The sequence below is a fragment of the Uloborus diversus genome, chromosome 9 (assembly GCF_026930045.1).
Source record: "Uloborus diversus isolate 005 chromosome 9, Udiv.v.3.1, whole genome shotgun sequence".
NCBI lineage: Eukaryota > Metazoa > Arthropoda > Arachnida > Araneae > Uloboridae > Uloborus > Uloborus diversus.
This window is the reverse complement of record NC_072739.1, coordinates 5273409-5300972: the sequence shown is the minus strand read 5'-3', so window position 1 is coordinate 5300972 and position 27564 is coordinate 5273409. Positions and strand designations below refer to the sequence as shown.

The following is a 27564-nucleotide window of genomic DNA, read 5'->3' as shown; positions in this document are numbered from 1 at the left end:
AGTACAAATTCTCAATCGAAACTAAACTCTTTATCATGCATAACGGCTTTTTATACACACCGAAAGAGACCTCTCAACTATTCCAGAAAATGCTACACCGTTCTACACTTCCTTATTTCATTCACAAATTTTATCAATGAAAAAAAAGAATAGGGGGATCGTATACTTCAGCCGAATGTATAGGGGCTGTATATTCATTACGGTAAACTATTTACAGGTTACGTTACTACAATAATTACTATTTACAGAATTTGTAACAATACATAGCATTGTTTTTTCAGTTCAATGCATTTTTTCAATCCCATACGTTTGAAGCTTGGTGGAGGGGGTTGAGCACCCTCTTTCAGTTGAAATAGGAAGCTAAAATTCTTCCAGTATGTTGCTATCCACAAGTCTAAAAATATTGAGGAGTGCCCCGGTATCTAGAAAAAACTTTTTTTTTTACATGTATTTTTGAACCTCCCTAGTTTACATCACAATCATGTTGGGAAGTCATTTCAAGAAGTCATGCCAGATCGTTTTTTTTAATCCTACGTCTATGAATAATGTTCTTTGTTCGGAATTATTGCCAGTTCTTGAAAAATTTCAAATAAATATTTTTTGTCATCAATGAAAATATTGTATCTATAACAAATTTCAAAGTAGTTGGAATTTTTCATTAAAGTGAGTACAAAGCTCATGTGCGAAGGTAAAACGCAGTAAATGCAAAATTTTCATTTTTTTTTTTGCATCTTTGTCATCTATCGTACTTTAATTTTACTGCTTGCTTATCCGGTTTCCGCTGAAAATAAAACACGAAAAAAGCGTTAAATTTCCACAATTTCCTATTGTTAGAAAGAAATCCAAAGTGCGTTTCTTCAAATGTCTCAAAAACTCATTTCTGCAGATACTGCAATTTACGTTCTCACGGCAGATAATTACTCGAGATAATGTTTGGACAGTTAAAGTTCAAGTACCAATCAAAACAATTTGTTTCTAGCAGCAAAACTTATAGGAGTTTTGCAAACGCCATAGACATCACAAGAGAAATAGTGGTTATTAAATTCCAGCTATCTGTTCATTTTTATTTATTTATTTTTTTTAATTTTTTTTTTTTTTTTTTTTTTTTTTTTTTTTTTTTTTTGCAAATAAAAATGGGATTAGGAAAAAATTGAGCATATTTTTAAGCACTTAGTTTGAGGTTTTTTGAAGTAATAAAAATCATAAAAGTAAGCTTTAAATAATTATAGGGGAAATTAGTTTCATTTAAAAGAAATTTTAAATGCACTTGGTAATTCAGCAGTACACTTGGTAATACAGTTCTTCAGCCGGGCCTAAGACAGAATTACATGCAATATCTGACAGTCCGGTTATGCCATTCAGAGTCTACCGTTTCGTTCTTTTATGGACTCGTCAATCTGGAATAGACAATAACCGAGCTGGAGGCAGATTCATTCCATTGAAGCTGAAAAATATCAGCAAACTGGTAGCTAAAGTCCATTTAGAACACCAGCAAAGAGTCCCCAGAAATGGTGCGGTAAAACTCGCGAATCGAAGGCGAAGCTTAAGTATAAGCAATAAGTTTCTGCCCCTAAGCGGAAGCCAGGGCTAAGGCAGAAATACTTGCAATATACCGACAGACCAGTTGTCCCATCCAGAGACTACAGTTTCGTCCTTGTTGTGGACTCATCTGTCTAGTCAGTTTGTCATTCATGACTAGAGCATTTATGTAGTTAAATAAAACGTCCAGGTTGAGAAACTAGTATAGTGCCCAGCAATGGCATGGGCAAACTAGCCAATAGAAGGCGAAGCTTGGGTGTTAATCAGTAATTTACCGTCTTCAAGCCAGCGCTAAAGCAGCAGAATTTGGTATCTTGCTTTGTACATTTTGTAATGTTGATTTATAGCTAAAACTAATAAACTGCAAAATCCTTTGCTATCTAACGTAACTACATGCCTTCATTTGTTCCAAAACACGTGTGTGCAATTTTAATAGAGAATGTGTCAGCTCAATACTTACTTTTAGCAACCTAGCGCGAAATGCTTCAGGATATGTGTCGAAACTAAGTAGCATTATAGAATCATATACAGAAGTGTAAAGTCTTCTAATCCACTTAACTAGCATGCTTGAAAGAATATGTGTTGGAAACTACTTTTTAAACGATGTTTTTAACCAACAGTGACTTCAAATTTGCTTTAAGTTTAAGAAAAGAAAGTAAAATTCAGCAGCACGGAAGCAAACACTTTCCCGACTTGCATACAAAGCAGATTTATCGGTGCGAAAACATGAATACATTATTAAAAAGATTCAAAACTTACATGTTAAACATATTATTGGGAAAGAATCTAAGCAACTGAGTGCTTGCTTTTTAACCTTAGGCGTTTAAAATTCCTTTTTGTCTCTGCCTGGAACGTTTTATTCAACCAACTACATAAATACTAAATTAATTAATAAAACACATACCAAGATTAAAATTAAAAGCATAAATAAACATAGGTAGATACAGCTTAAAAGCAAAAGCCATGAAGGCAGTTTCTGAGTTTTGGCTATCAATTCTCCTCAGAAATGAAGATTGAACTGGCTTAGATTGAACTAGTTTAACTGGGAATAAGTAACTTGACATTGTTACCAAACCTTCCATGCACCAGGAAGCTTGTAAAATTATTTAGCAGTTGGCTGTTACGCCTAAAAACCCAAGAAAGATCATACTAAGCCTATCTGCACTTAAATAATGCTTAGTAAAAGAATGTATAAAATATAAAAGAAAATAGAGAGATAAGTCTTAGAGCATATCGAAATAAAATTAACAAAAAAATTATTCCATAATGCAGTAATAATATGCCTTAATGTTTAATTGAAAATAGTAACGAACTAATGGAAATCGAGTTAAGATGTTTTTTTTTAATAATTAATTCTACCTTAATTATGAATATAAATGCTTGCGTTCAGTTAGCACTTGAACTATACGATAATAACTTTCTTACAGGCTCTTATTGGGATTTTCACAAATGGAGCACTGAGAATTATATAGATTTTTGGGAAGAAGTTTGGAATCACCTTGGTGTCATCACGTCAAAGCCTTACGATGAAGTGAGTAACTTTTCAGTTTCTCGAAACAAAACATGGCTTTATTTAACATGCTTGTGCAAGAAAATCTTTTCAACTGAGTTCCAAAGCAGTATCGGCTGAAATCGACTTTGAAATATGAAAAAAAAATGTCTGTAACTTTTGATCTAACTCCAAATTACGAGTCTGAACTTTTTAACAAAATTCTTAAGGAGGTCCGAAACACAAAAATCGTCAAAATTTTCGTTTTTTTCTACTTAAAACAGCATTTAAATCTTGTTTATATCTTAATTGGAAGGAAAGGTATAATTATTTCTGTTGCAGGCATTTAATTAATATTAATTTTAGCTTTTAAACTTTTAACGTTTTTTCCTCCATGATGCAATTTTTATTGATTTTTTGCATTCAAACTGATGTAAGTCAAGAACTGATAAAGATTAAGTAATGAAATTTGGCGCATATCTTTTTCAAACAGTTAACTTTATTTTTTTATTCGGTAAATTTGAAAAAAAAAAAAAACTTAAAAATATATTTTTTTAAAAGTATCTTTGAATTTTTTGAAATTTTTCCTCACATATTTTCTATTTTTTATTAAATTAATATTTTTTTTTAAATTGCCGAATAAAAGTTAAAGCGTAGATATTTGTGCATAATTTTTTGAAAAAAAATTGAAAATTGACCAAGAAATTTTGATTTTTAGTGATTTAAAGCAAATTTTTTTTTAATAAATTAATTTAAATAAAAAAAAATTAGTATTTATGTTATGATTTTGCTTATTAAATAGATGGTGAATTAGAGCAAACAATTTCAAAACTCTAAACTGTTTAATAAAAAAATTTCAAAATGTATCCCGGACCAACATATTTTAGACTTAATAGCTTGTCCATGTGATCTCAAATTCGATTTATCATTTCTACCGAAACACGCTTTCAAGTATGCAATCACATTTTCGCAATGGGGTCGTTTCCAAAATTTTAAAAGTATTTTTATCTGAAAGAACATGCTTGAAAATCATAGGATCTGACCATTTTTTAAATAATTTGTTTAAGTTTAATATTTCAAAAAAATTACTTAAATCTCTGCGCTTTCACTATTTACGCTTCTGCCGATGACATCACAAAAGATGAAATGCCATTTAGTGTTGCCATTCACTGAGCAAAATATTTAATTCGCATCTTTACTCACATGTATTGGCAACGATACGGTTGCTGGCAAGCGTAGGGCGCAATATTTCATTCGCTTCTTGATTATCATAACGTGTAAATGCGTATAAAAATGCGCCAAATTGCATCATTTGTGACGTCATCAAGACCACGCCTTGTTTTTAAAATCGGACATTTAAAAGAAATAATTAAAAAAAAAAAAACTGTTGGGAAAACGAAAGTATTTTCTGGGTCAATATATATATATATATATATATATATATATATATATATATATATATATATATATATATATATATATATTGCTCATTCTATCGATTTCAGTGACTAAAAGTAGTACTTTTGACTGAAGGAAACAACCCCATTCAACTGTCTTGTTGTATTTCCTCTTAAAGATAACTTCAAATAACTAAGAGGACAACGATTTTCGCGTATGACGTTTAAAAATCAGCTCCAAAACTCGTACGAGAGCCTAGAGTGTCACCTTAGTACTGATCAATATTTAATTTAAGTAAGTTAACGGAAAGTTCCTAAAACCTGCTTTTTATATCTGTCTTAAAATATCGTTTACTAATTAAGACGGATTTAGATAAATTGTTACAGCTGGCTCCGATTTTTTTTATGAACTTTTTAAGTTTTTCTTGAATATTGTTTTCATTGTAAGTGTCAAACGTTTCATGCTTCAATATCCTTCAAAAGAGTATTTTCTCCAATTTGAGAGTTTAGGGTTTTTAAAGAATCACGGTTTTAAATTCAATGTTTTTTTCTTTGGGCAATCACGATTGCTTATTGCTTTCATTTCACTGTTTTGATGTGCTATCATTTTATTTTCTCGCCAGCACCCTCTGCAGCATCACCGTCGACCGGCTCCTCAGGATGCTGCTCCTATAGCGAAAACCGTCTCCAGGTTGCGTCCATATCCTACGCACACACGCATACATACACACACCCACAAATATTCCCACACACACAAATACACGTATACACACACAGGCATACATACAGACACCTACACACACAAACACATACGCACACATGCATACAGACACACACCCACAGATGCCCCCCCCCACACACACAAACACACACGTTCGTTATTGCGAAAAACATAATTTGAATTCAAGATGTCAAAATTCAAATTATTATTTTTTTTTTTATTTTTATTTAAAGCTAATCTAATTTGCTTTCAGTTAACAAGTATACAAGATTTGACAAGATCTGTTGTTATTTTATTATAACTTAGTTGTAACAGAACGCAATGCTGTACGTGAATTTAATATTTAAAAGTCTCTAAATCCATTTTTAATAATGAAATATTAAACAATTTTTTAAAGCTTTTTAAAGAAAATTTTTTTAAAAACCTTTAATTCGTAATTGAGCTTCGAGACGCCATCTTTCGGCGATTTAAGAAATCGTCCAAAGAAGTAACACCGCAAATTTGCGCGGACAAGGCAGGTATCTCATATTGCCATCTATGTGCAATGTAGTACTTATACTTGCTCAATGCATTGGAAAAGGTGTTATCGGTTGTGTCTTTGTTTTTCCTTTTCCTGCAGCCATTTGTCAGAGACTACAGCGCCACCTATAGTTTATTAGAGTTGCGAATGGGAAGTGGGTTGAAACATGGTATTAAAATACTTAAGTAGTAGATCAAGTATTAAAATATTATATCTAAATATGTCAATATCGTTAAAATGCTACAAATTTAGCAATATTTTAAAACTGTCAAGTCAACATTAGTTTAGCCAAAGAACTATTTACTTTTTACACACAATTTACCAGACAGTTCGGTTATTACATCCTGAGACAGCAGTTTCGATCTTATTAGAACTCCTCAGTCAGGAATAGTGAATAACCGAGCTAGTGGCAAATGTCTGCTCATAGGGCGAGAACTTACTGCTAAATATTTATTTCTTGCTTGAATTTCAGGTGCTCGTAAAAACTGGTGATGGTTTTTTGGATAATGATTGGTTCAGTGGAGCGCTTTTCAATTTTGCTGAAAACATTCTTCGAATCAGAGATAACAGAGTGGCCCTCATATGTGCTGGTAATTATAAATAAGCATTCTCCCAAATTTTCAATTTCCTTAACTAATTTATTGAGTGTTCTTTTCACTAATACAATCATCATATCGTCGCATCAGAGCAACACGATACCTAAGTACATGAAATACACCGCCAGCTCAGTCAATTCCAGCCGAGGACTGCAGTTTCGTGCTTATTAGCACTCATCAGCCCGGCATAGGAAGTGAATGAGCTGGAGGTGGAAAACCTCTTGAGGAAGCCAAGAGTGCACAACAAACTGGTAGCTAATACAGAATTAGCACTGACCAGACGAGTGACCGAAACAATGGTTCAGTTCAACTCGTAGATTGAAGGCAAGGCAGGTATATTCTGGTCTGTGCTAATTTTGTATTAGCTACCAGTTTGTTGTGCACTCTTGGCTTCTTTAAGAGGTTTTCCACCTCCAGATCAGTCACTCTTATGCCGGGTTGATGAGTGCTAATAAGCACGAAACTGCAGTCCTCGGCTGGAATTGACTGAGCTGGTGGTGTATTTCATGTATTTCTGCCTTAGCCCTGGCTGTAGGGCGGTAAATTACTGAACGATACCTAAGTGTTATTCCTGGGATAAGATGTCTTAGTGCTGCTGTGAGGCGTTAATACAGTCTTAAATGTTTGACAAGATCGTAAATTTGAATGCTACGAAGCATTCTTACTGACGCGGCGTTAGGTGTTACTTGGTATGATACACAAAATTATCACGTAATAAGAATAATACGTATAGACGTGTTTTGCAGAGAAAAAATACCGGTAGAACTGATTAGTAGGCTAATATGGAGCTAAGTTAAATAGTTTGGATAAATTAATTTCTTTAAATGAAAAAATTCAAATTTGTTTTGAAAACTACAGAGAACATTTTATTTCGTAGTACAGCATGTATAGAAATGTTAGTGTTCATTTTTGGCAGTAAATTGGTACTGTCAAGTAAAATTTAAAAAACTTACCCTGTTATAAGTGGAAAAATGATAATGAAAATTTTTCGAATAAAATATTTTCGATATAATTATTAAAAATATTTTTGTTCGATTGGGAAACTAAATGTGTGAACATACTACTAAATGAATAAATACTAAGAGTAATTACTGAGTGAAGAAAGAGATAAATGAATTCTGTACCTTGGAGCCAAACTGACATAAGTCCAAAAATGGGGTCGATTCCAAAATTTTAGAAGTATTTTTTTCTGAAAGAGCATGCTTAAAAACATATTATCTGACCATTTTTTGATAAATTTGTTTACGTTTAATATTTTTAAAAAATTACTTAAATCGGAGCGCTTTCATTGTTTACGGCTTCTGCCGATGACATAACAAATGATGAAATACCATTCAGGGTTGCCATTCACAGTGAAAAATATTTAATTCACATCTTTACTCACGTGTTTTGGCAACGATATGGTTGATAGCAAGCAAAGAGCACAATTTTAATTTGCTGTTTGATTAACATAACGTGGAAACGTAGTAGAAAGATGCGGCAAAGTGCAACATTTGTGACGTCATCAAGACCACGCCTTGTTTGAAAAATCGGACATTTTAAAAATTAATTAAAAAAAACTGCTGGGGAAAAAAAGTATTTTTTGGGTCCATGTTTTTTTTTTTTTTTTTTGCTAATTCCATCCATTTCAATGACTAAAAGTGGTAGTTTTGACTGAAGGAAACCATCCCATTGCAATTTTCCGTTTATCAGTGCACTGTGTGTAGAAACCTATTCCGCATCGAGCCAAGTGAGCCGTAATTCTCAAAAAAAAAAAAAAATCCTTTTAAATTTTTTACCATAGTTAAAAGAATGCGCGTCTCTTCCTTTGCATGCGCCAGAAAAAAAGTCATAATTGTACTGTACATGGAGTTTCCTAGGCATACAGATGACGACAAAATCACAATCTCGTGAATTTTTGCTATCGTACACAGCAGAATAACGAGTTGGCCTCATTGGTGTAAATTGGACTTTTCTGGCTCATCCTTTAAATAAGCACTCAAGACGATCAATTGCTGCGTTACAAACTAAAAACTCTAAAAGTGTATGGATAAACACAGAGTTATTTAAGGTAAAATTCTTTCAAATAGCTTCCATTAAACCAGACCTTATGTTTTTTAGATGAACTAGGGAACGAAGAGTCAGTCACTTTTGCGGAAATGTTCAAAGAAGTAAAACAATATGCAGCTGCTTTTAGAGCCCATGGGCTGAAGAAAGGAGATACTGTCGCCTGTAAGTAACCACTTTTGTAACAATGCTTTAACAAGGTTTAGAATATATTCCATCAGTAACAAATCATTCCTTATTATTTCAGGCTACATGTCCAATAGAAAAGAAGCTATCTATGCCATGTTAGCCACGACAAGTATTGGAGCCATATGGGGAGGACCTTTGCCCTATTACGGAGCAAGAGTGAGTATTCTATGTTTTTATTATCGCAATTAAAAAGCAATTCCACAATAATATAAATCCTTCTCTTTACTAGAAGGTAAACAGCAGGGGGTAGGGAAGAAATGTCATTTTTGATCAGGGCAGTGAATTCGGGGAGTCCAAGGCGAGCTGATTTTGGATAAGGAGTCTGAGTCCGAGTCACATTTTTAAAATTCCAAGAGTAGGAGCTAATCATTTTACCTCAAAGGTCTGCGACTCTGCCAATGCTAGCACAGTCGGAGTCGGAATAATTTTGGGATAAATGAGTCGGAGTCGAATGCCTTAAAATTCGTTGAGTCGCAACCGATCATTTACCCTCATACTCCGCAGCCCTGCTTTTGATACAAAACCAGGGGCATCCCGAACTAAAATTTTTGGGAGGGAGAAAATGCTCAATTTGCCAAATGAAATTCTGAATTTGCCGAATGATAAAAAATGAGCGTGCACAGTGCACGCACATTAAAAATGCGTAACATTTAACGAGAGGGAAAATTAGGCATTCTTTAGAAATAACTTTTAAAAAATTTCCAAAGAAAAAAAACTATGTTGCAATACTTTCTTCAAATTTGCCGAATCGGGAGCAAAATTTTAAGTAGAAGGAAAATGTTTGGTAGATCCCAGTAACCTCTCCTCGGGGTGCCCCTGTGAACAACAGATTCCTCAGGGATCCACTCGCTCAGATTTATCTGAGCATTTAAAACCGATAAACCAAGCAATTGGTAACTGCGAAGATGGATTTTTATTCTTCAATAGGAAGAGTTAAGTGGAAAAGATAAAATGTGGTAAATGCTTCTGAATAAATAGAAAATAATAATGCTCAAAGCGAAGACTTTTTTTACATTCATTAATGCACTGCATAAAGATTAAGTATCACAGCACTTATTAACTTTATTAAAATTATATTTCTACAGGCTGCTTCTAATATTGTCAAAATGATGGAACCTAAATTTCTAATCACTGTGGACTGGCATCAAGACAACGGGGATGAATTCAACACCTTTGATAACCTGGCCAAAATTGTCGAAAGTACGTATAATCTCAAAATTTTACAATCATTATCGGATAAAATTATGTTAGTAATTTCAATGAATGCATTAAATAATAAAAAGAAATAACAATAACTTAAAATATTTTTTAGGTACTCCTTCGTTAGAAAGAGTGATTATAGTAGCTGTTAAACCAGAAACTTTAACGAAAGATATATCTCATATTCGAAATAGGTAAGTTATTTTTGTTTTCAAAAAAAAAAAATGTTGGTTAATTTTTGAAAAAAAAAAAAAAAAAAAAAAAACTTTTTTAAGCAGGAAAAATTGTTTTTGCAGTAGTATAAATCCTTACAGGCTACCTTTCGTTCAACGATACTTCATTCGTAGTCGTTATTAGACCAAATTGTTTTTTTTTTTTTTTCAAAATAGATTAACTTTCTCTACAAAAGCAAATCAAAAATTATCTGAGGTTCGTTTCTCAATTTATTAGCAGAGTTTAATAAGTTCAAAACCTTAAGGTTTTGCTTTTAAAACAGAACTTTTGAAATACAACAGCACTATGCTCTACATGCAATATACCGACAACCACCTGAAATAGTGAATAACCATGCTGGAGGCAGATGTCAGCTTATTGAAGCCAACAATGGTAAATAAAATGCTGGTAGATAAGGTTAATTTCTCTCACCAGCGAGAGTCCGAGGCCATGTTGAGGTTCAACTCGTAAATCGAAGGTACTGCAGTTGGAATGTTCTTTTTTTTTTTTACTTCTCGCCACGTTGTGTTGCGCATACGACAATACTTCTACTTTTTTTTTTGAAAAATGAAAAAGTTTTTTTTGGATAGATCAGAAAAGTGCAGTTGACGGAAAGATTCTGCTCTTTCAGGAAACATTTCCGTTTCACCAAAATCGATTTCTGATTTTTTAAATGTATGGAAACCACATTGTTAATCGTCTACAATGTTCTCTGTGCAAGTTACTAGTCTACTAAAAGTGTATTAGAAATCAATTTGTAAAAAAAACACGAAGGATACATTCTCTGTAGTTGTCAAACACAGCTAAAGCTACTAGTTAAATTTTACTGCACCATTAAATTTAGCTTAAAACAATAAACCACGGGAAAAGATTTAAAAAAATAGTGTATATTTGCATGAAATGTTACAAAATGCTTATAGTTTTATTTAGAAAATGTCAATCAGTCACCTATAGATTGTCTAAATAATAAATACATAGTACAATATAAAGAAATAAGTAATACATAATAGTTACACAGTCAAAATATAGAAATAAATAATAATAGTACTATTATCGATTTTTTTCAGTTGCTTTTTAGAAGAGTTCTTAGAGAGCGGCCGAAATGCTGATGGTACAATTCCAGACATAGTATTTGAGCAGTTGCCATTCGATCATCCCATATGCATCAATTTTACTTCAGGAACGACTGGCTTACCCAAGGGTCCTGTACATTCAGCTGGGGTAATTATTTTTTTGAATAAAATTGTTTTAAAACGTGAGTTACAGATTAAGTGACATTATGACGATTAAAGCTGGTTACAGCTTTTGAATGAATTACTAGCTGCGTCGCCCGGCTTTGCACGGTCTATCTAAAAAATAAAAGTTATGTCAAGTGACGCGTGTTCAACAATCAGGATTGAACAAAAAAAAAAAAAAATCAGTAAAATTTTGCTTCAGCTTGCGGAAAAATGACCAAAAAGGAAACATTTTAAAAATCCCCAATTACAGGAAAAGCCTCAAAAAAAAAAAAAAAAAAAAGGTCAGAATTTTATTTGTTTAATTCTTCACGCTACAAATTTCAATAAAAGCATTGTTATAGAAAGTTGAGCTGAAGCACTGAATAATAATTTTAATGAAGGAAAGCCTTCGAAAAACAGGGATTTTATGTCAAACTCTAAGTATAATAATAAAGTTTTTAATTGATGTCTCCGCTAATAATTATCGGAGGATTGTGTTAAATAGCCAAACATAAAAACGGGAAAATTACGAATCTATCGGTACCTGATTCGATGGTCAGTTCACTGGCGTTCGGGAGCAGTAACTCAGACATAGATACATATATACATACGCTCAGTTTTTAATTATGTAAGATTTTCTTACGTAAGCATACTGTATTTGGAGTCAAATGTTACTCATGCCCTAAAAATCATTTGTCCGGTTCTTTGAGTTTCGTAATTTATAATTGAAATGGTTCAAAATCATTTTCACTAGCATTGCTAAAACATACTCTTAGATTGGTATCACAGCGATTATGTATGTCACACTATCATATAAGGTTCTTCATTCCCGTAATACGTCTATAGTGCGATCACAACTGGTCACAGTTCCTTAGGTGAAAATCATATTAACTATCTTTACTAATAATAAAGCTGAAAGTCTGTCTGGATATCTGGATCACTGTCTGTTGTGAACTCTGGATCTCTGTGACGCGCATAGCGCCGAGACCGTTCGGCCGATTTTAATGAAATTTGGCAAAGTTAGTTCGTAGCATGGAGTTGTGCACCTCGAAGCGATTTTTCGAAAATTCGATTTTGTTCTTTTTCTACTCCAATTTTAAGAACACTTTACCGAGCAAATTATCATTACGTGGACGAGTAAATTTCGAAATTATCGTAACGTGGAACCGTAATATTGGCGAGTAAATGAACACAGCAAATTGGCGAGAAATTCATCATCCATTATTTGTAAATATGCAGGTGAACCAAATGAGCTTTTAATTTTCCACTACGGGCGAAGCCGTGCGGATACCCACTAGTAGAAAATAAAATGCCAGAACCAGTACCGCATGCAGAAAGTTTGCAACAAAGTTTTCGTTGCTGTCGCCGTCATTGTAAAATCAGCAATAGAGTACTGTTACATAGCAGAACCGTAAATGGGAGATAACCTTCTTAACATAGCTTTATTACCAACACTGGTTATATACAGTCAAGCCCACTTATTAGAACATCGGTTAAAAGGATATCCCGCTTAATATATCATTTCAATGTACCAAACCGTTGATATCTATTATTTTAAATCCCGTTTAATGAAATATCCCGCATATTAGAATAATTTTCCGTGAAAATTGGTTATTCGATTAAGCGGGCTCCCCTGTATTTACAAGTATTTTAAGCAAAACACACACATACACAGAAAAACACCTTTTTTTAAAATAGGTTTATTTTTATTTTCAGACCTTCATCACACAACTGAGAGATTTTGCCTTTCACCTGAATCTAAAAAATGGTGACGTCATCTTTACTTGTTACCCGGTAAGTACCTTTAGTTCTTCATCTTTATCTGTTTAGGCTTCTTATTCGTTTGGCTCAGAGGTGCAGAAATTAAAAATGAATGTGAAACATAGGAACCATCACGTGCGGGACAAAATAACACCTTTTTCGTGGAATGCCCCAACACAACTTTTTTCAAAAATTTAAACTATTATTTCTCAATAAATGAGATATGTTTGCTTTACATTGGAACCTTTGATCTCAAAATCTACAATTTATTTTAACATTAGTACGTTAATAGAGCAAAAATATTAACTAATTCATAAGTAAGTTACAAGAGTAAATTGACTTTGGATGTCCTCGCACGTGACGCCTGCAAATTAAGCAAATTTTAAGTAAAAAAATTGTTTAATGAAAATATAACTGTTTCAGGAGTATCTCTGTATGGAATGTAAAGATTAAAAATTTTGCTTACCCCTGTTTAGTTAAAATATTAGGAGAAAGATAAAATGTTAATGAGATTTAAGCTTCTTTTTGTCCCGCACGTGGCGGTGGAATGGCGAATCTCAAAAACAGGTGGACAAGGACAAATAATTTTTGCTTCAAAAATATTGTAACGGATCCGGTGCGACTTCCAACTTTCTTGAAAGGACGACACAGTTCTTGATTAAGAATACAGGAAATTTATTTACACTATGTACAGGGAAGATCGTCAACAACTGCTAAATTAATCATCAGCAATTAAGCAAATATCACACAACACCGTAAACTCAACGGTTACACACGTATTTACTTCCAAATACGAAAAACAACACAGCGAAATGCCTCGAAATAAACAGAGCTAATACACTCTCAGTACAAATTCTCAATCGAGACTGCTCTTTTATCATGCGTAACGGCTTTTTATACACACCGAAAGAGACCTCTCAACTATTCCAGAAAATGCTACACCGTTCCACACTTTCTTATTTCATTCACAAATTTTATCAATGAAAAATAGGGGGCCCGTAAACTTCAATCGATTGTATAGGGGCTGTATATTCATTACAGGAAACTATTTACAGGTTACGTTACTACAATAATTTTAGATGACAGATAATTTAGTAAACGCCAAATTTAGACAAATTAATCACAAAAATAATTACTATCTACAGAATTTGTAACAATATGTCTCATATTGCTCTATCAAATGCCACCATACGTTCCTATTGATTATAACTTGTTTAGATGTTTTTTTAATGAACCTTTAAATATTGTTCCATGAGTTTTGAAACACCCTGCATACGAAAAAGCAAGAAATGTATTAATACAGTAGCTCAGTTGTATTTTCTTGCTCCAATATGGCGGGGTTATTACGACTTGTGTTTTGTTGTGTTTCTAATTATGACAGCCAGATTCAGCTGTGCATACAAACGCTTTTCTGCATGACTTTGGCCTGTAGTATTTAACAGAAAAACACTTTCTCTAAGTGGCCCAAAAATGGAGTATTTTTTAAATCACGGAATTTGTGCACAAGTTGCCTAGAATTTCAAATGAACTGCATAACTTTTAACCTAATTTTCAAAATGTTGTGTACAAATAGTAAAAATAAATTTCTTTAACTAAAAACATATTTTGCAGTTTTCTTTATTATTTATGTTCTTTATTTTTTTTACTTTCTCCCTCTCCTTTACTTTAACTGGATTCTTTCCAAATCACGACGGTTATAATCAAGCACTTTGAAGACGAGTTAAAGTTTTAATTGAAGAATAACATTCGTTCAATATATTTAAAAAACGATTACCTTTTTATACAAAATATTACAGTGGTTCTTTTCTTCAATTGCAATTGAATCTAATTTCAGGTTGGCTGGAGTCTGTGGGATACGTTTGTACCAACTCTCGCGTTGGGGGTGAAACTGTTTCTGTACTGCGGAAGCCCTTACTATGAGAGACAAGGCAGCAACTTCTGGGGACTTGGTCGCACAGTACAAGGTCACCTTTGCTTTCCTTGTCACCAGCATCGTGGACAAAATGGAGAAACAGCAAATGGTTCCCAGTAAGATTTCGCTTAGTTATAATTTAAAAATTCAAGAAAAGATGCAAATTTTTTGATTTTGTTTATTTCATTTCCTGGTGTTTTTTTTTTTTTTTATTCCATTCAGCTTTTCCTTTCTTGCGGTTCACGGTTATTGACAGTTTCCTTTTGTTTATTTGGCTTAATTTTTGTCCAGTTGAATTCTTGCTTTCGGTTTTACTGTGCCTCTGAGAGAACTCTTGCATTTTGCTTGCATTCTTATTGGTTCTTTATTGGTTTATAATTTTCTCATTGGTTGTTTGGCTAATCCGCATTTTTTATCTTTTAAGCTGTTTGCTTTTTGAAAGCTAAGCTCATTACTTTTTGCATTGAAAAAGGCGTTCCCCTGTAACGCCGAAACACGTGTCTGCAGTAATCTGCAATTTGTGCTTTTATGATGTTGTTATTTCTTACCTTAAAAGGTTCTCAGTTAAATGGCATTTAGTTCTAGTTAAAAAAATTATGAAAGGATGCTTATTTTTAAATGCAAATGATTCCCAGTATGATTTTGTTTAGCTGTAATTAAAAAAATCATGAAAGGAAGCGCACTTTTAGTGCAAATGGCTCCAAGTTAAGTTCTATTTGGTTGTGTTAATGATTTTATGAAAGACTTCATTCTTTCACATTACTTCCTACAGTTTTTTAGTTTGTCCCAAACGAAAACAAGGACCTCAAGGCCTCCTACACAAGGCAGATAGTTGAATCAACTTTTCGAAAAAGTTGCCTGTCAGCTAGTTGATATGCGTTCTTTGTTGTCTTCACACGAGGCAACTTAGTTTAGTCAACTTTTCTTCGAATGAGCGGAATTCATTCGAGCAGCTGCTCCACAACGCTGTTAAAACTGAACCTAGTTGACTCAACTAGTTTACTCGTGTGTAGAACTCACGCTTGGCAATATCCCGATGAGTTGAATCAACTACAAAGCTCATTCAACTCATCGGGAGGAGAATGGCAGCGGCACATGTGCCTGGCGTGCCAGATTAGTTGACTGTCGTGCGAAGGATGCCGGGCGATTCCTTCACTTTTCTACCTGGTTACATATCCTGATAACCGCCCGTTCGAAAGTTGAATCAACTAAGTTGCCTCGCGTGAAGGAAACCAAATTCTTTACAAAACAGGGAATAAAAATTGAACTTAATCTTATTTTTTCGAGTTTAAAAATGAAGGAGTATTAATTAATGGATCGCAATAAGCTATCGAAGTAATTTTTCTGATTATTAAAAATTATTAATAATTAATTTAAAATAACTAACCTTTAAATAGCTTTGAAAAATTTATTTAGTTTGCTGATTAATTATTTATTAAACAAAATTACTTTTGCCTAAAACAAGAAACCATGCTGAACGCATTTATTACAAGTACAACCAGTTTCAAACTCTAGCTGTCGTGCCACCATTTCATTCGAAATTTGTAATTATTTGCAAAATTAAGTCAACCGGACCTAACACGATGTGACTTTTTCCTATGGGCAAAGGTAAGGGATCTGATGATCTTGAAGAACGGAAAATTTGGATCACTACAGCAATTGCTTATGTGACTGTGTACATGTTACAACGTGTATGGCAGCGGAAGTTTGAAGTACAGATGTAATATCGTTCAGTCGTCAGGAGAAGGGCATGTAGAAAATCTTGAAAATGATTTAAGTGTGAAAAAAATATCGTTTTTGTACCATTTTTGCTCTTAGAAATATGCACGTTCGGAACCCTACCATTCTTTTTGAAATACTCTGTAAATGAACAAAGTAATGGTATTTCAAAAATTTCAGATAATCTGTATGTGCAAACTTAAGAGTTGGCAACATTGTATTGAGATTAGTTTTCAACCTTCAAATTGCATCGTGCTGCCATTTGACAACATGCCCAATTTAGTCATCTAAATACTATACGAAGAAAAAATAGATTTTTTTTGGGGGGGGGGGTGGGGGAGGGGGGCATTCGCAAATGTAGAACTTTTATTATTTTTTTAAAGTTTAGAGCGCTTCGAATGCCTACTTCTTTTAATTCTATGACGAATAAACAACTACCTTCGAATATACAACTTAAATAGTAAGTAATTTTTGCAATGTTAATCAATGTTTTGGAACATTTGATGGTCAATTATTAGACTTTTTTTATTTAAAGCCCGATATTGCCAAGTGGTTGTTTAATCATAAACCATACCTAAATTAAGCTATGGTTTTTTAAAGTGTTTTTCTCATGATTGGAACAGAAATTTGAAGTCCAAGAAAAAGTATAAAATGCTTTTGAAATGTTATGAATTTAAGGGTTTATCTATTTTTTTTTTTTAGAAATTGTATAGACTTCTTTGTTTTTTCTAATTAATTTTATGTCAAAAAAAAAAAAACCTTTTTTCTCAGTATTTCCATCAGTTTTTAGTATATTTGACGTGAATGAGTAAGGTAAGTACAATTATGTCTTCAAAACAAGAAAACTGCACAACAATCACATTAATATCATTTCTAAAAAACGGATTAAAACTTGTTTGATAAGGATTTATCCGCATGTTTGTATCATCACAACCATTGTAGACAATGAGCTGGCACATCGCTGCATAACAAGTATGATACGAGACATTTTTGCTAAACAGACGCTTTTTAATCTTATAACAATAAGCTGACTTATCACTGATAAACAAATTCAAGGGTATGCCGACATATTTCCGATACGTAGAAGAATTTCTTTAGCATAAGAAAGATGTGACACGCATCTGTTTAACACGTTTTAACACATCACTCACTAACCATAGGCAAATTGATGCCCTACTCACGGGCGGTAAGAACTGAGGGCGGAAAAAGCAGGGCCGTATGCAAGGGGGTGCTTTATAGGGTTCAAACCCCCTCCGAAATTTTTGATCTAAAGAAATGCTTTTCATTATTTATTTTATCTATTTATTAATATTATTTATTAATTATATTTATTGTTTATTAATCATACCGACAGATTTCCGATACGTAGAAGAAATTAAATACGTACTCCGAAATTTTTGATCCAAAGAAATGCTTTCCATTATTTATTTATTTTATTTATTTATTAGTATTATTTATTATTTATTAATTGTATTTATTATTTATTAATTATACCGACAGATTTCCGATACGTAGAAGAATTTCTTTAGCACAAGAAAGATGTGACATGTTTCTGTTTAACACGTTTTAACACATCACTCACTAACCATAGGCAAATCGAGTATTATTGTATTTATTATTTATTTATTAATTGTATTTATTATTTATTAATTATACCGACAGATTTCCGATACGTAGAAGAATTTCTTTAGCACAAGAAAGATGTGACATGTTTCTGTTTAACACGTTTTAACACATCACTCACTAACCATAGGCAAATCGAGGCCCTACTCCCGGGCGGTAAGAACTGAGGGCGGAAAAAGCAGGGCCGTATGCAAGGGGGTGCTTTATAGGGTTCAAACCCCCTCCGAAATTTTTGATCTAAAGAAATGCTTTTCATTATTTATTTTATTTATTTATTAATATTATTTATTAATTATATTTATTGTTTATTAATTATACCGACAGATTTCCGATACGTAGAAGAAATTAAATACGTACTCCGAAATTTTTGATCCAAAGAAATGCTTTCCATTATTTATTTATTTTATTTATTTATTAATATTATTTATTATTTATTAATTGTATTTATTATTTATTAATTATACCGACAGATTTCCGATACGTAGAAGAATTTCTTTAGCACACGAAAGATGCGACACGTTTCTGTTTAACACGTTTTGACACATCGCTCACTAACCATGGGCAAATCGAGGCCCTACTCACGGGCGGTTAGAACTGAGGGCGGAAAAAGCAGGGCCGTATGCAAGGGGGTGGTTTATACGGTTCAAACCCCCTCCGAAATTTTTGATCTAAAGAAATGCTTTCCATTATTTATTTATTTTATTTATTAGTATTATTTATTATTTATTAATTATATTTATTATTTATTAATTATACCGACAGATTTCCGATACGTAGAAGAATTTCTTTAGCACAAGAAAGATGTGACACGTTTCTGTTTAACACGTTTTGACACATCGCTCACTAACCATGGGCAAATCGATGCCCTACTCCCGGGCGGTAAAAACTGAGGGCGGAAAAAGCAGGGCCGTATGCAAGGGTGTGGTTTATATGGTTTAAACCTCCTCCGAAATTTTCGATCCAAAGAAATGCTTTTCATTATTTATTTTATTTATTTATTAATATTATTTATTATTTATCTTAATATATAAAAATCTTCTGTGCCGACGTTTGTCACCATAAGGCTTTTAAACGGCTGGACAGATTTTGATCAAATTTTTTGTGTGTAATTAAATTGTGGCAAGCATGGTTTTGAAGCGCGATGGAAAGAATCAGAAACATTTTTTGTTAATTAATTAATTAATTTAAACATTGGATGGTTATATCTCCCAAATGATTAATATTTATTTAAACCTATTGTTGAGCGAGAACTGAAAAATATTTAACCCGTTGCCAAAGGACAATCAGAAAGCCAGCTCTGCTTTTTGTAATGAAATTTCCTACTGTGATATGTTAATTGTTCAATAGATAAAACGTAGAGAGAGAGAGAGAGTGAAGCCTTCATTTCTGGAAAGCATCGATTTTAGGTCCTGTGATATAATATTTTAAAGTTAAGCACTAGAAGAAATCGGGTTTCTTTCACTAACCAAATAATCAGAAAGTACCGTACCTAGCAACATTTGTTTCTCAGCTTAAATCCATCTGAGTTTAGGCACCAATGTCAATAAGGATTATAAAACTATTCAGTATATTATTAAAGGAAAAGACGGAGGAATTTAAAGACGAAGCAAACTTTATTTTCCTTCAGATAAATTACAACAGGGTAGTTCTGTACCCAAAAGATCTGTGCAGTGGAAGATTTTTATCTTTGGCGAAAAGAAAAAATTAGGCATATATGAGGATATTTCGATAATTGGGAATCTGGCGATCTTTCTTCATTGGCGTCAATTTTTGGCTCCAGTGCCTGCGCGAGAGGTATTTTTCATTGCAAATCAAAGAGATCGGAAACATCTATTCACATAGGGTTACTATAAATCAGCAGGGTTACCAAAATTAAATTATTTACGCCCAAAACGAGACGACCGCGCCAGATTCCCAATTATCGAAATATCCCCTAATTTATGAAGATTATTTGAGTTCACAAGGAAATATAGTGAGACAAATGCTCAGCGAGAGAGCAAGATTTAAAAGTTTTCGTTCAAAAGATCGGACCGCTCATCGGTCGGAGTTTGCTGCGCTCACCGATCGGCTGGATTACAGTAACGTGGTAGTTTGGCGAATTTGGTCATAAACAATAGAGTTGCGGGATTATTTGTTTGCATTTTAAAGCTACTGTTAATGTAATTTATAGTATTTTTTTTGTTTATTTGGAGACATATTTCAAATTGCGAAGAATTGTTGTTGGTTTTTAAAGAGTGTTTAATCATTTTAGTTGAAGAATGTGTTTATTTTACATCGGGAGAGAGGGGGAGAGAGATGGGTGATTTTCGCTTATTCAAAGAACTATTTTTACCTTTATCATTTTTTTAAACGATATCTTTTTGATTGTTTTATTCTTTTTCACATGGGGGATGTTGCAGCGGGATTTGCCGTTTATTTTACATGGAAAGTTAGTTTTTTACACTTAATATCTGAGGACGCTTTTTATCCTTTGAGTATGGCGGAAGGAGCAAATCATACAATCTATGAAGATCTCTCAAGAACGCGAGAAAAAAATAGTTAATAAAACAATTGCTCAGTGGGCAATAGATAAATCAAGTTGTAATAAATACACGCATTCTGACACCCAACAGCTTAAAACATTTTCTTTTTACTAATTTGTTTCACCTAAAAGGTTCAAACACCTGATAGTGTATTGAAATTTTTCAACTTTTCAATTTACAAAGTTTGAACAGAACAACGTCTGTCGGGTCCTCTAGTTAATTATATTTATTATTTATTAATTATACCGACAGATTTCCGATACGTAGAAGAATTTCTTTAGCACAAGCAAGATGTGACACGTTTCTGTTTAACACGTTTTGACACATCGCTCACTAACCATGGGCAAATCGAGGCCCTACTCACGGGCGGTAAAAACTGAGGGCGGAAAAAGCAGGGCCGTATGCAAGGGGGTGCTTTATAGGGTTCAAACCCCCTCCGAAATTTTTGATCCAAAGAAATGCTTTCCATTATTTATTTATTTTATTTATTTATTAATATTATTTATTATTTATTAATTACATTTATTATTTATTAATTATACCGACAGATTTCCGATACGTAGAAGAATTTCTTTAGCACACGAATGATGCGACACGTTTCTGTTTAACACGTTTTGACACATCGCTCACTAACCATGGGCAAATCGAGGCCCTACTCACGGGCGGTTAGAACTGAGGGCGGAAAAAGCAGGTCCGTATGCAAGAGGGTGGTTTATACGGTTGAAACCCCCTCCGAAATTTTTGATCCAAAGAAATGCTTTCCATTATTTATTTATTTATTTATTTACATTTTGGAGACAAAAATAATATTGTTGTAATTATTATTATTTCAATTTTATTTATGAAATGAAGTTAGTATGACTGAAAAATTGTACAAACTCATTGTGTGTTTATGGCAGTTTATAGTAGTTATTGAGAAATTCATTTATTACGTAACAATACGGCATTTTGTAAGAATATCTCCTCCCTCCATTTAGATAATCTATCTTTACTAATAATAAAGCTGAAAGTCTCTCTGCCCGGAGGATGTCTGGATGTGTGTAGGATGTTTGGATCACTGTGACGCGCATTGCGCCTAGACCGTTCGGCCGATTTTCATGAAACTTGGCACAAAGTTAGTTTGTAGCATGGGGTGTGCACCTCGAAGCGATTTTTCGAAAATTCGATTTTGTTCTTTTTCGATTCCAATTTTAAGAACAAAATTATCATAACATGGACGAGTAAATTACGAAATTATCATAACGTGGAACCGTAACATGGGCACAAGCCATTTGGCGAGATACGAAATTATCATAACGTGGAACCGCAACATGGGTACAAGCCAATTGGCGAGAGAATTCACCATACATTATTTGTAAATATACAGGCGAACCAAAAGACCTTTTAATTTTTCTATTACGGGCGAAGCCGTGCGGGTACCACTAGTTGTAACAAAAATCAATAGAATACACATGAAACCAAATTCGTTAGACCATATAAATATTTCAAAAAATGTGTTTGGTAAAACCCCTCCGAAACAAAAGTCTGGTTACGGCCCTGGGCAAAAGTACCCTATATTTGTAATTTTTATCGTTGATACTCGATACAAGAACTTGAAGAAAGACCAGGCCCGGCTCCTGGGGTAGGCAACCTAGGGCGGTATATTTTAGGGGCGGCAATTTTCGAAATTGAAATACATTTTTTTTAAAGTATGAATATCTGTTTCAGCGCCATAAGATTCACTGCTACAATGCCTAAAAATTAAAATTATTTAGAGTGTGTACCATTGCTTGGATATGCAAAACAAAGTTCGGAATTTAACAAGAAATTCAATTTAATTTTAGAGGCAAGAAATTGGCGTAACTAGAAACTCACTTGAATTTTAGGCACTTTACTATTATTTTTATTTTATTAATATATTATTTTATATTATTACTAGTGGCACCCGCACGGCTTCGCCCGTAATAGAAAAATTAAAGGTCTTTTGGTTCGCTTGTATATTTACAAATAATATATGGTGAATTTTCTCGCCAATTGGTCTTGTACCGACGTTACATTTCCACGTTATGATAATTTCGTATCTCGCCAATTGGCTTGTGCCCATGTTACGGTTCCACGTTATGATAATTTCGGTAATTTATGATAGTTTTTTTTCTTAAAATTGGAATAAAAAAAGAACCACATCGAAGTTTCGAAAAATCGCTTCGAGGTGCACACCAACATGCTACATACTAACTTTGTGCCAAATTTCACGAAAATCGGCCGAACGGTTTAGGCGCTATGCTCGTCACAGACATCCTACGGACATCCTACAGACATCCTACAGACATCCAGACATCCAGACATCCTCCGGACAGAGAGACTTTCTGCTTTATTATTAGTAAAGAAGATGATAATTTAGTATCTCGCCAATTGGCTTGTGCCCATGTTACGGTTCCACGTTATGATAATTTCGTAATTTATGATAGTTTTTTTTTTCTTAAAATTGGAATAAAAAAAGAACTACATCGAATTTTCGAAAAATCGCTTCGAGGTGCACACCAGCATGCTACATACTAACTTTGTGCCAAATTTCATGAAAATCGGCCGAACGGTTTAGGCGCTATGCTCGTCACAGACATCCTACGGACATCCTACAGACCTCCTACAGACATCCTACAGACATCCAGACATCCAGACATCCTCCGGACAGAGAGACTTTCTGCTTTATTATTAGTAACTAGTGGCACCCGCACGGCTTCGCCCGTAATAGAAAAATTAAAAGACTTTTGGTTCGCTTGTATATTTACAAATAATGTATGGTGAATTTTCTCGCCAATTGGCTTGCACCGACGTTACAGTTCCACGTTATGATAATTTCGTATCTCGCCAATTGGCTTGTGCCCATGTTACGGTTTCACGTTATGATAATTTCGTAATTTATGATAGTTTTTTTTTCTTAAAATTGGAATAGAAAAAGAACCACATCGAATTTTCGAAAAATCGCTTCGAGGTGCACACCCCCATGCTACATACTAACTTTGTGCCAAATTTCATGAAAATCGGCCGAACGGTTTAGGCGCTATGCGCGTCACAGACATCCTACAGACATCCTACAGACATCCTACAGACATCCAGACATCCAGACATCCTCCGGACAGAGAGACTTTCAGCTTTATTATTAGTAATGGCTTGTGCCCATGTTACGTTTCCACGTTACGATAATTTCGTAATTTATGATACTTTTTTTCTTAAAATTGGAATAAAAAAAGAACCACATCGAATTTTCGAAAAATCGCTTCGAGGTGCACACCTCCATGCTACATACTAACTTTGTGCCAAATTTCATGAAAATCGGCCGAACGGTTTAAGCGCTATGCGCGTCACAGACATCCTACGGACATCCTACAGACATCCTCCAGACATCCTCCAGACATCCTCCGGACAGAGAGACTTACTGCTTTATTATTAGTAAAGATAAAGAATATTTACAAATAATGTATAGTGAATTTTCTCGCCAGTTGGCTTTTGTACCGACATTACGGTTCCACGTTATGATCATTTCGTATCTCGCCAATTGGCTTGTGCCCATGTTACGGTTCCACGTTACGATAATTTCGTAATTTATGATACTTTTTTTCTTAAAATTGGAATAAAAAAAGAACCACATCGAATTTTCGAAAAATCGCTTCGAGGTGCACACCCCCATGCTACATACTAACTTTGTGCCAAATTTCATGAAAAATCGGCCGAACGGTTTAAGCGCTATGCGCGTCACAGACATCCCTACGGACATCCTACAGACATCCTCCAGACATCCTCCAGACATCCTCCGGACAGAGAGACTTACTGCTTTATTATTAGTAAAGATAATGTATAGTGAATTTTCTCGCCAGTTGGCTTGTACCGACATTACGGTTCCACGTTATGATCATTTCGTATCTCGCCAATTGGCTTGTGCCCATGTTACGGTTCCACGTTACGATTAATTTCGTAATTTATGATACTTTTTTTCTTAAAATTGGAATAAAAAAAGAACCACATCGAATTTTCGAAAAATCGCTTCGAGGTGCACACCCCCATGCTACATACTAACTTTGTGCCAAATTTCATGAAAATCGGCCGAACGGTTTAAGCGCTATGCGCGTCACAGACATCCTCCAGACATCCTCCAGACATCCTCCGGACAGAGAGACTTACTGCTTTATTATTAGTAAAGAAGATTATGATTATTAAAGGGAAGGGGGGGTACTTTTCAATATCGCCTAGGGCGGCATAACTACTAGAGTTGGGCCTGAGAAAGACATAAGGGCAGCAGTTTCACATTTCTGCTACTACATCGTAAAAATCGAATATCCAATACGGGTTATGAACACATTCAGATGGATTTTAGTTTAAAAAAAATACTAAAGGATTGACAATGTTACAGATAAAAAACAAAATAAAGTTTTAAAGGGAAAAAGGGTAGAAAGTTGACCAGATTTGGGGAAGAAAAAGGTACTTTTTTAAGGACTTGACACTAAAGAGATTTTGTCAAAATTGGAACGAGTTGGGAGCAGGCCCGACTCCTAGAATAGGCAAACTTCGCCACAGCCTAGGACAGCATATCTTAGGGGGCCATTCATTAATTACGTAAGGGTCCCGAGGGGGGAGAGGAGTTGTTAACATTCCTACATACAATTACTGGGGGGGGGGGGGGGTTCAAACCCATTCTTACGTAATATTTCCCAAGTCTATATTTTACATTAGAAATTGCGGTGGTCAAGTGGTTTGACAGGGATTATATTTCATTTGCGCCTGAAAGGTAAAAAACGTTTTTGGATGAGCTATTTTTATTTTTTTTTTACAATGAATGAATAGTGTAAAATATAATGTAAAAAATCGCACTATTAAAAGGTATATTTTATTTTTAATTAGTATCGCATCATATACAAAAAAATGTCGGAAAAAAAATTCAGTCTAAATTCCAACTTTTTAGTAAATATTTCTTTACACAAAGAGGTTTCATTTAATAATAGTGAATTTAATTTCGATTTCAGTGATGTAAGATTCGTTATTTTATTATTTTGGAAAACGAAATAGAATCTTACGTAAGAATAGGGGGGGAGGGGTTGGAAAAATCTTACGTATCCTTATATGGGGGGGGGGGTCAAAAATTACTAAAACCGTCCTTACTTAATTAATGAATGGCCCCTTAGTGGCGGCAAATTTCATGATGGTAAAAAGTAAGGAGGGGAAAAAAAATCAAATTTGTTCCTTAGATTTTTTTTAATTGAAGCTCAAATTGCACAATTTTCAACGCTTAATAATCAAACGTAATGCATAATACACATAATTCATAATGCAGTCATGAAAACATACTCTAGAAACGTAATTAATCTGCAAAGAGATAATTACCATGTTCTCTTCAGGTGCTCACTCCAATCTGGACTGCCTGAAGATCATCGGCATCGGGGGAAGCCCGGTCAAGAAACAAAATTTCGAGTACCTTCGAAACAAGATCAAGAAGGATTTGTTCGTCGGAAGCATGTACGGTAAGCAAAGAGTGATAAAACACTTTTTGAGCTAAAATATGAATAATGTAAAAAAAAAATCAGATTGCGTCGAAAAAGGAAAATAACGTCTAACAGATATTTATAGGGCGGAAAATGAAGCTCCATCAACCAGTGCAAAAACATCAAGTATTGTGAACAGGGTTGCCAGACGTCCCGGATTTCAACGGACAGTCCCGTATTTTGAAAAAGTGTCCCGCGTCCCGGGGAACTTCCATACGGGACGGCTAAAGTCCCGTATTCTAGTTGATAACAATATTTTACAGAACGAGACATTATTTTTAAGGGAAAAAACAAACAAAAAATGTGAAATAATGATCAATAAGAAAATCATGTGACATCAAAAAAAAAAAAAAAAAATGTTAAAATTTTAATTTCGTTTGTGTTTTTTTTTTTTTTTTTTTTTTTTTGCGTCAGACTATTAGGAGCCGAATGGGTTGCCTTTTTTGTTGATTGACTAATATTGGAAATATAACTCTGCGCATGCCGTCGTCATTCGCAATGAAAACTACAGTAGAACCTCTCAATAAGGGACACTAAGGGGACCGGACATTTTGTCCCTTAAATAGAGGTGTCCCTTATTCGGAGGTGGATGAATTGATTCATGCCGTGTACTTAGTAGTATAATATCACAATAAACATCAACACTAAGACAATTAACTCTTATGATTAAATACTGAAAATGTTTGTTAATATGCTAAATAAAATTCATAATTATTCAAATTTCTAAGTTTATATTTTATTCATTAAAAATTTAATCAGAAATTTTGTAATGGCAAAGCTTTGTAGCATATAGAAATAATTTTGAAATAATTGATTACATATATTTGCTTTATGTTATGTAAAATTACAATGTAATACTATGTGAATTAAAATTAATGTTCAAATTTTAAGTTTTATATCCAAAGCTTATTAGTTGCTGTGCACTCTCCATTGACACTGAACCTACTTAAATACGTTGTTGAGTGGGCAAAACATGCATGTTAATTTCAGCAAGTTTTTTTTTTTTTTTACAATACATTACTTATTTCCTTCACATACCTATGTTTAAGTCAAACTGAACTCAAATTATATTTTTGGAGGAAAAGTGAAACTTGAATTCCAGTAAATTCATGCGCTTATACATTATTTTTTTGCATTTTTGGCTTTGTGACTGTCCCTTAAACAGAGTGTCCCTTAGTTGGAGGGAAATACATGGAAGTCCCTACTCAAAGCGACTGGGACCAGAAAAAATGTCCCTTAAATAGAGGTGTCCCTTTATTCGGAGGTGTCCCTTAATGGAGGTTCTACTGTATTTTTATACCTTGATAGGCGACAGCTTTTGAGGTTTAATGCTTTGTTGAGATTGAATTTACAGCGGCGTCCTCAAAAATAAGTCCACCCCCTCCTC

The 27564-nt window shown here is 34.0% G+C and overlaps 1 protein-coding gene across 1 annotated transcript in view; it reads left to right on the top strand.

Annotated features, from left to right (window-relative positions):
- The window catches only part of LOC129229349 (acetoacetyl-CoA synthetase-like), a 78823-nt gene that overhangs the window by 31266 nt on the left and 19993 nt on the right, over positions 1 to 27564 (top strand). The window contains 11 exon segments of the mRNA XM_054863639.1: positions 2967 to 3070; positions 6139 to 6256; positions 8363 to 8473; positions 8556 to 8653; positions 9583 to 9697; positions 9810 to 9891; positions 10978 to 11131; positions 12844 to 12921; positions 14723 to 14830; positions 14832 to 14916; positions 26034 to 26156. Of these exon segments, the coding sequence (XP_054719614.1) occupies positions 2967 to 3070; positions 6139 to 6256; positions 8363 to 8473; positions 8556 to 8653; positions 9583 to 9697; positions 9810 to 9891; positions 10978 to 11131; positions 12844 to 12921; positions 14723 to 14830; positions 14832 to 14916; positions 26034 to 26156 (1176 nt within the window).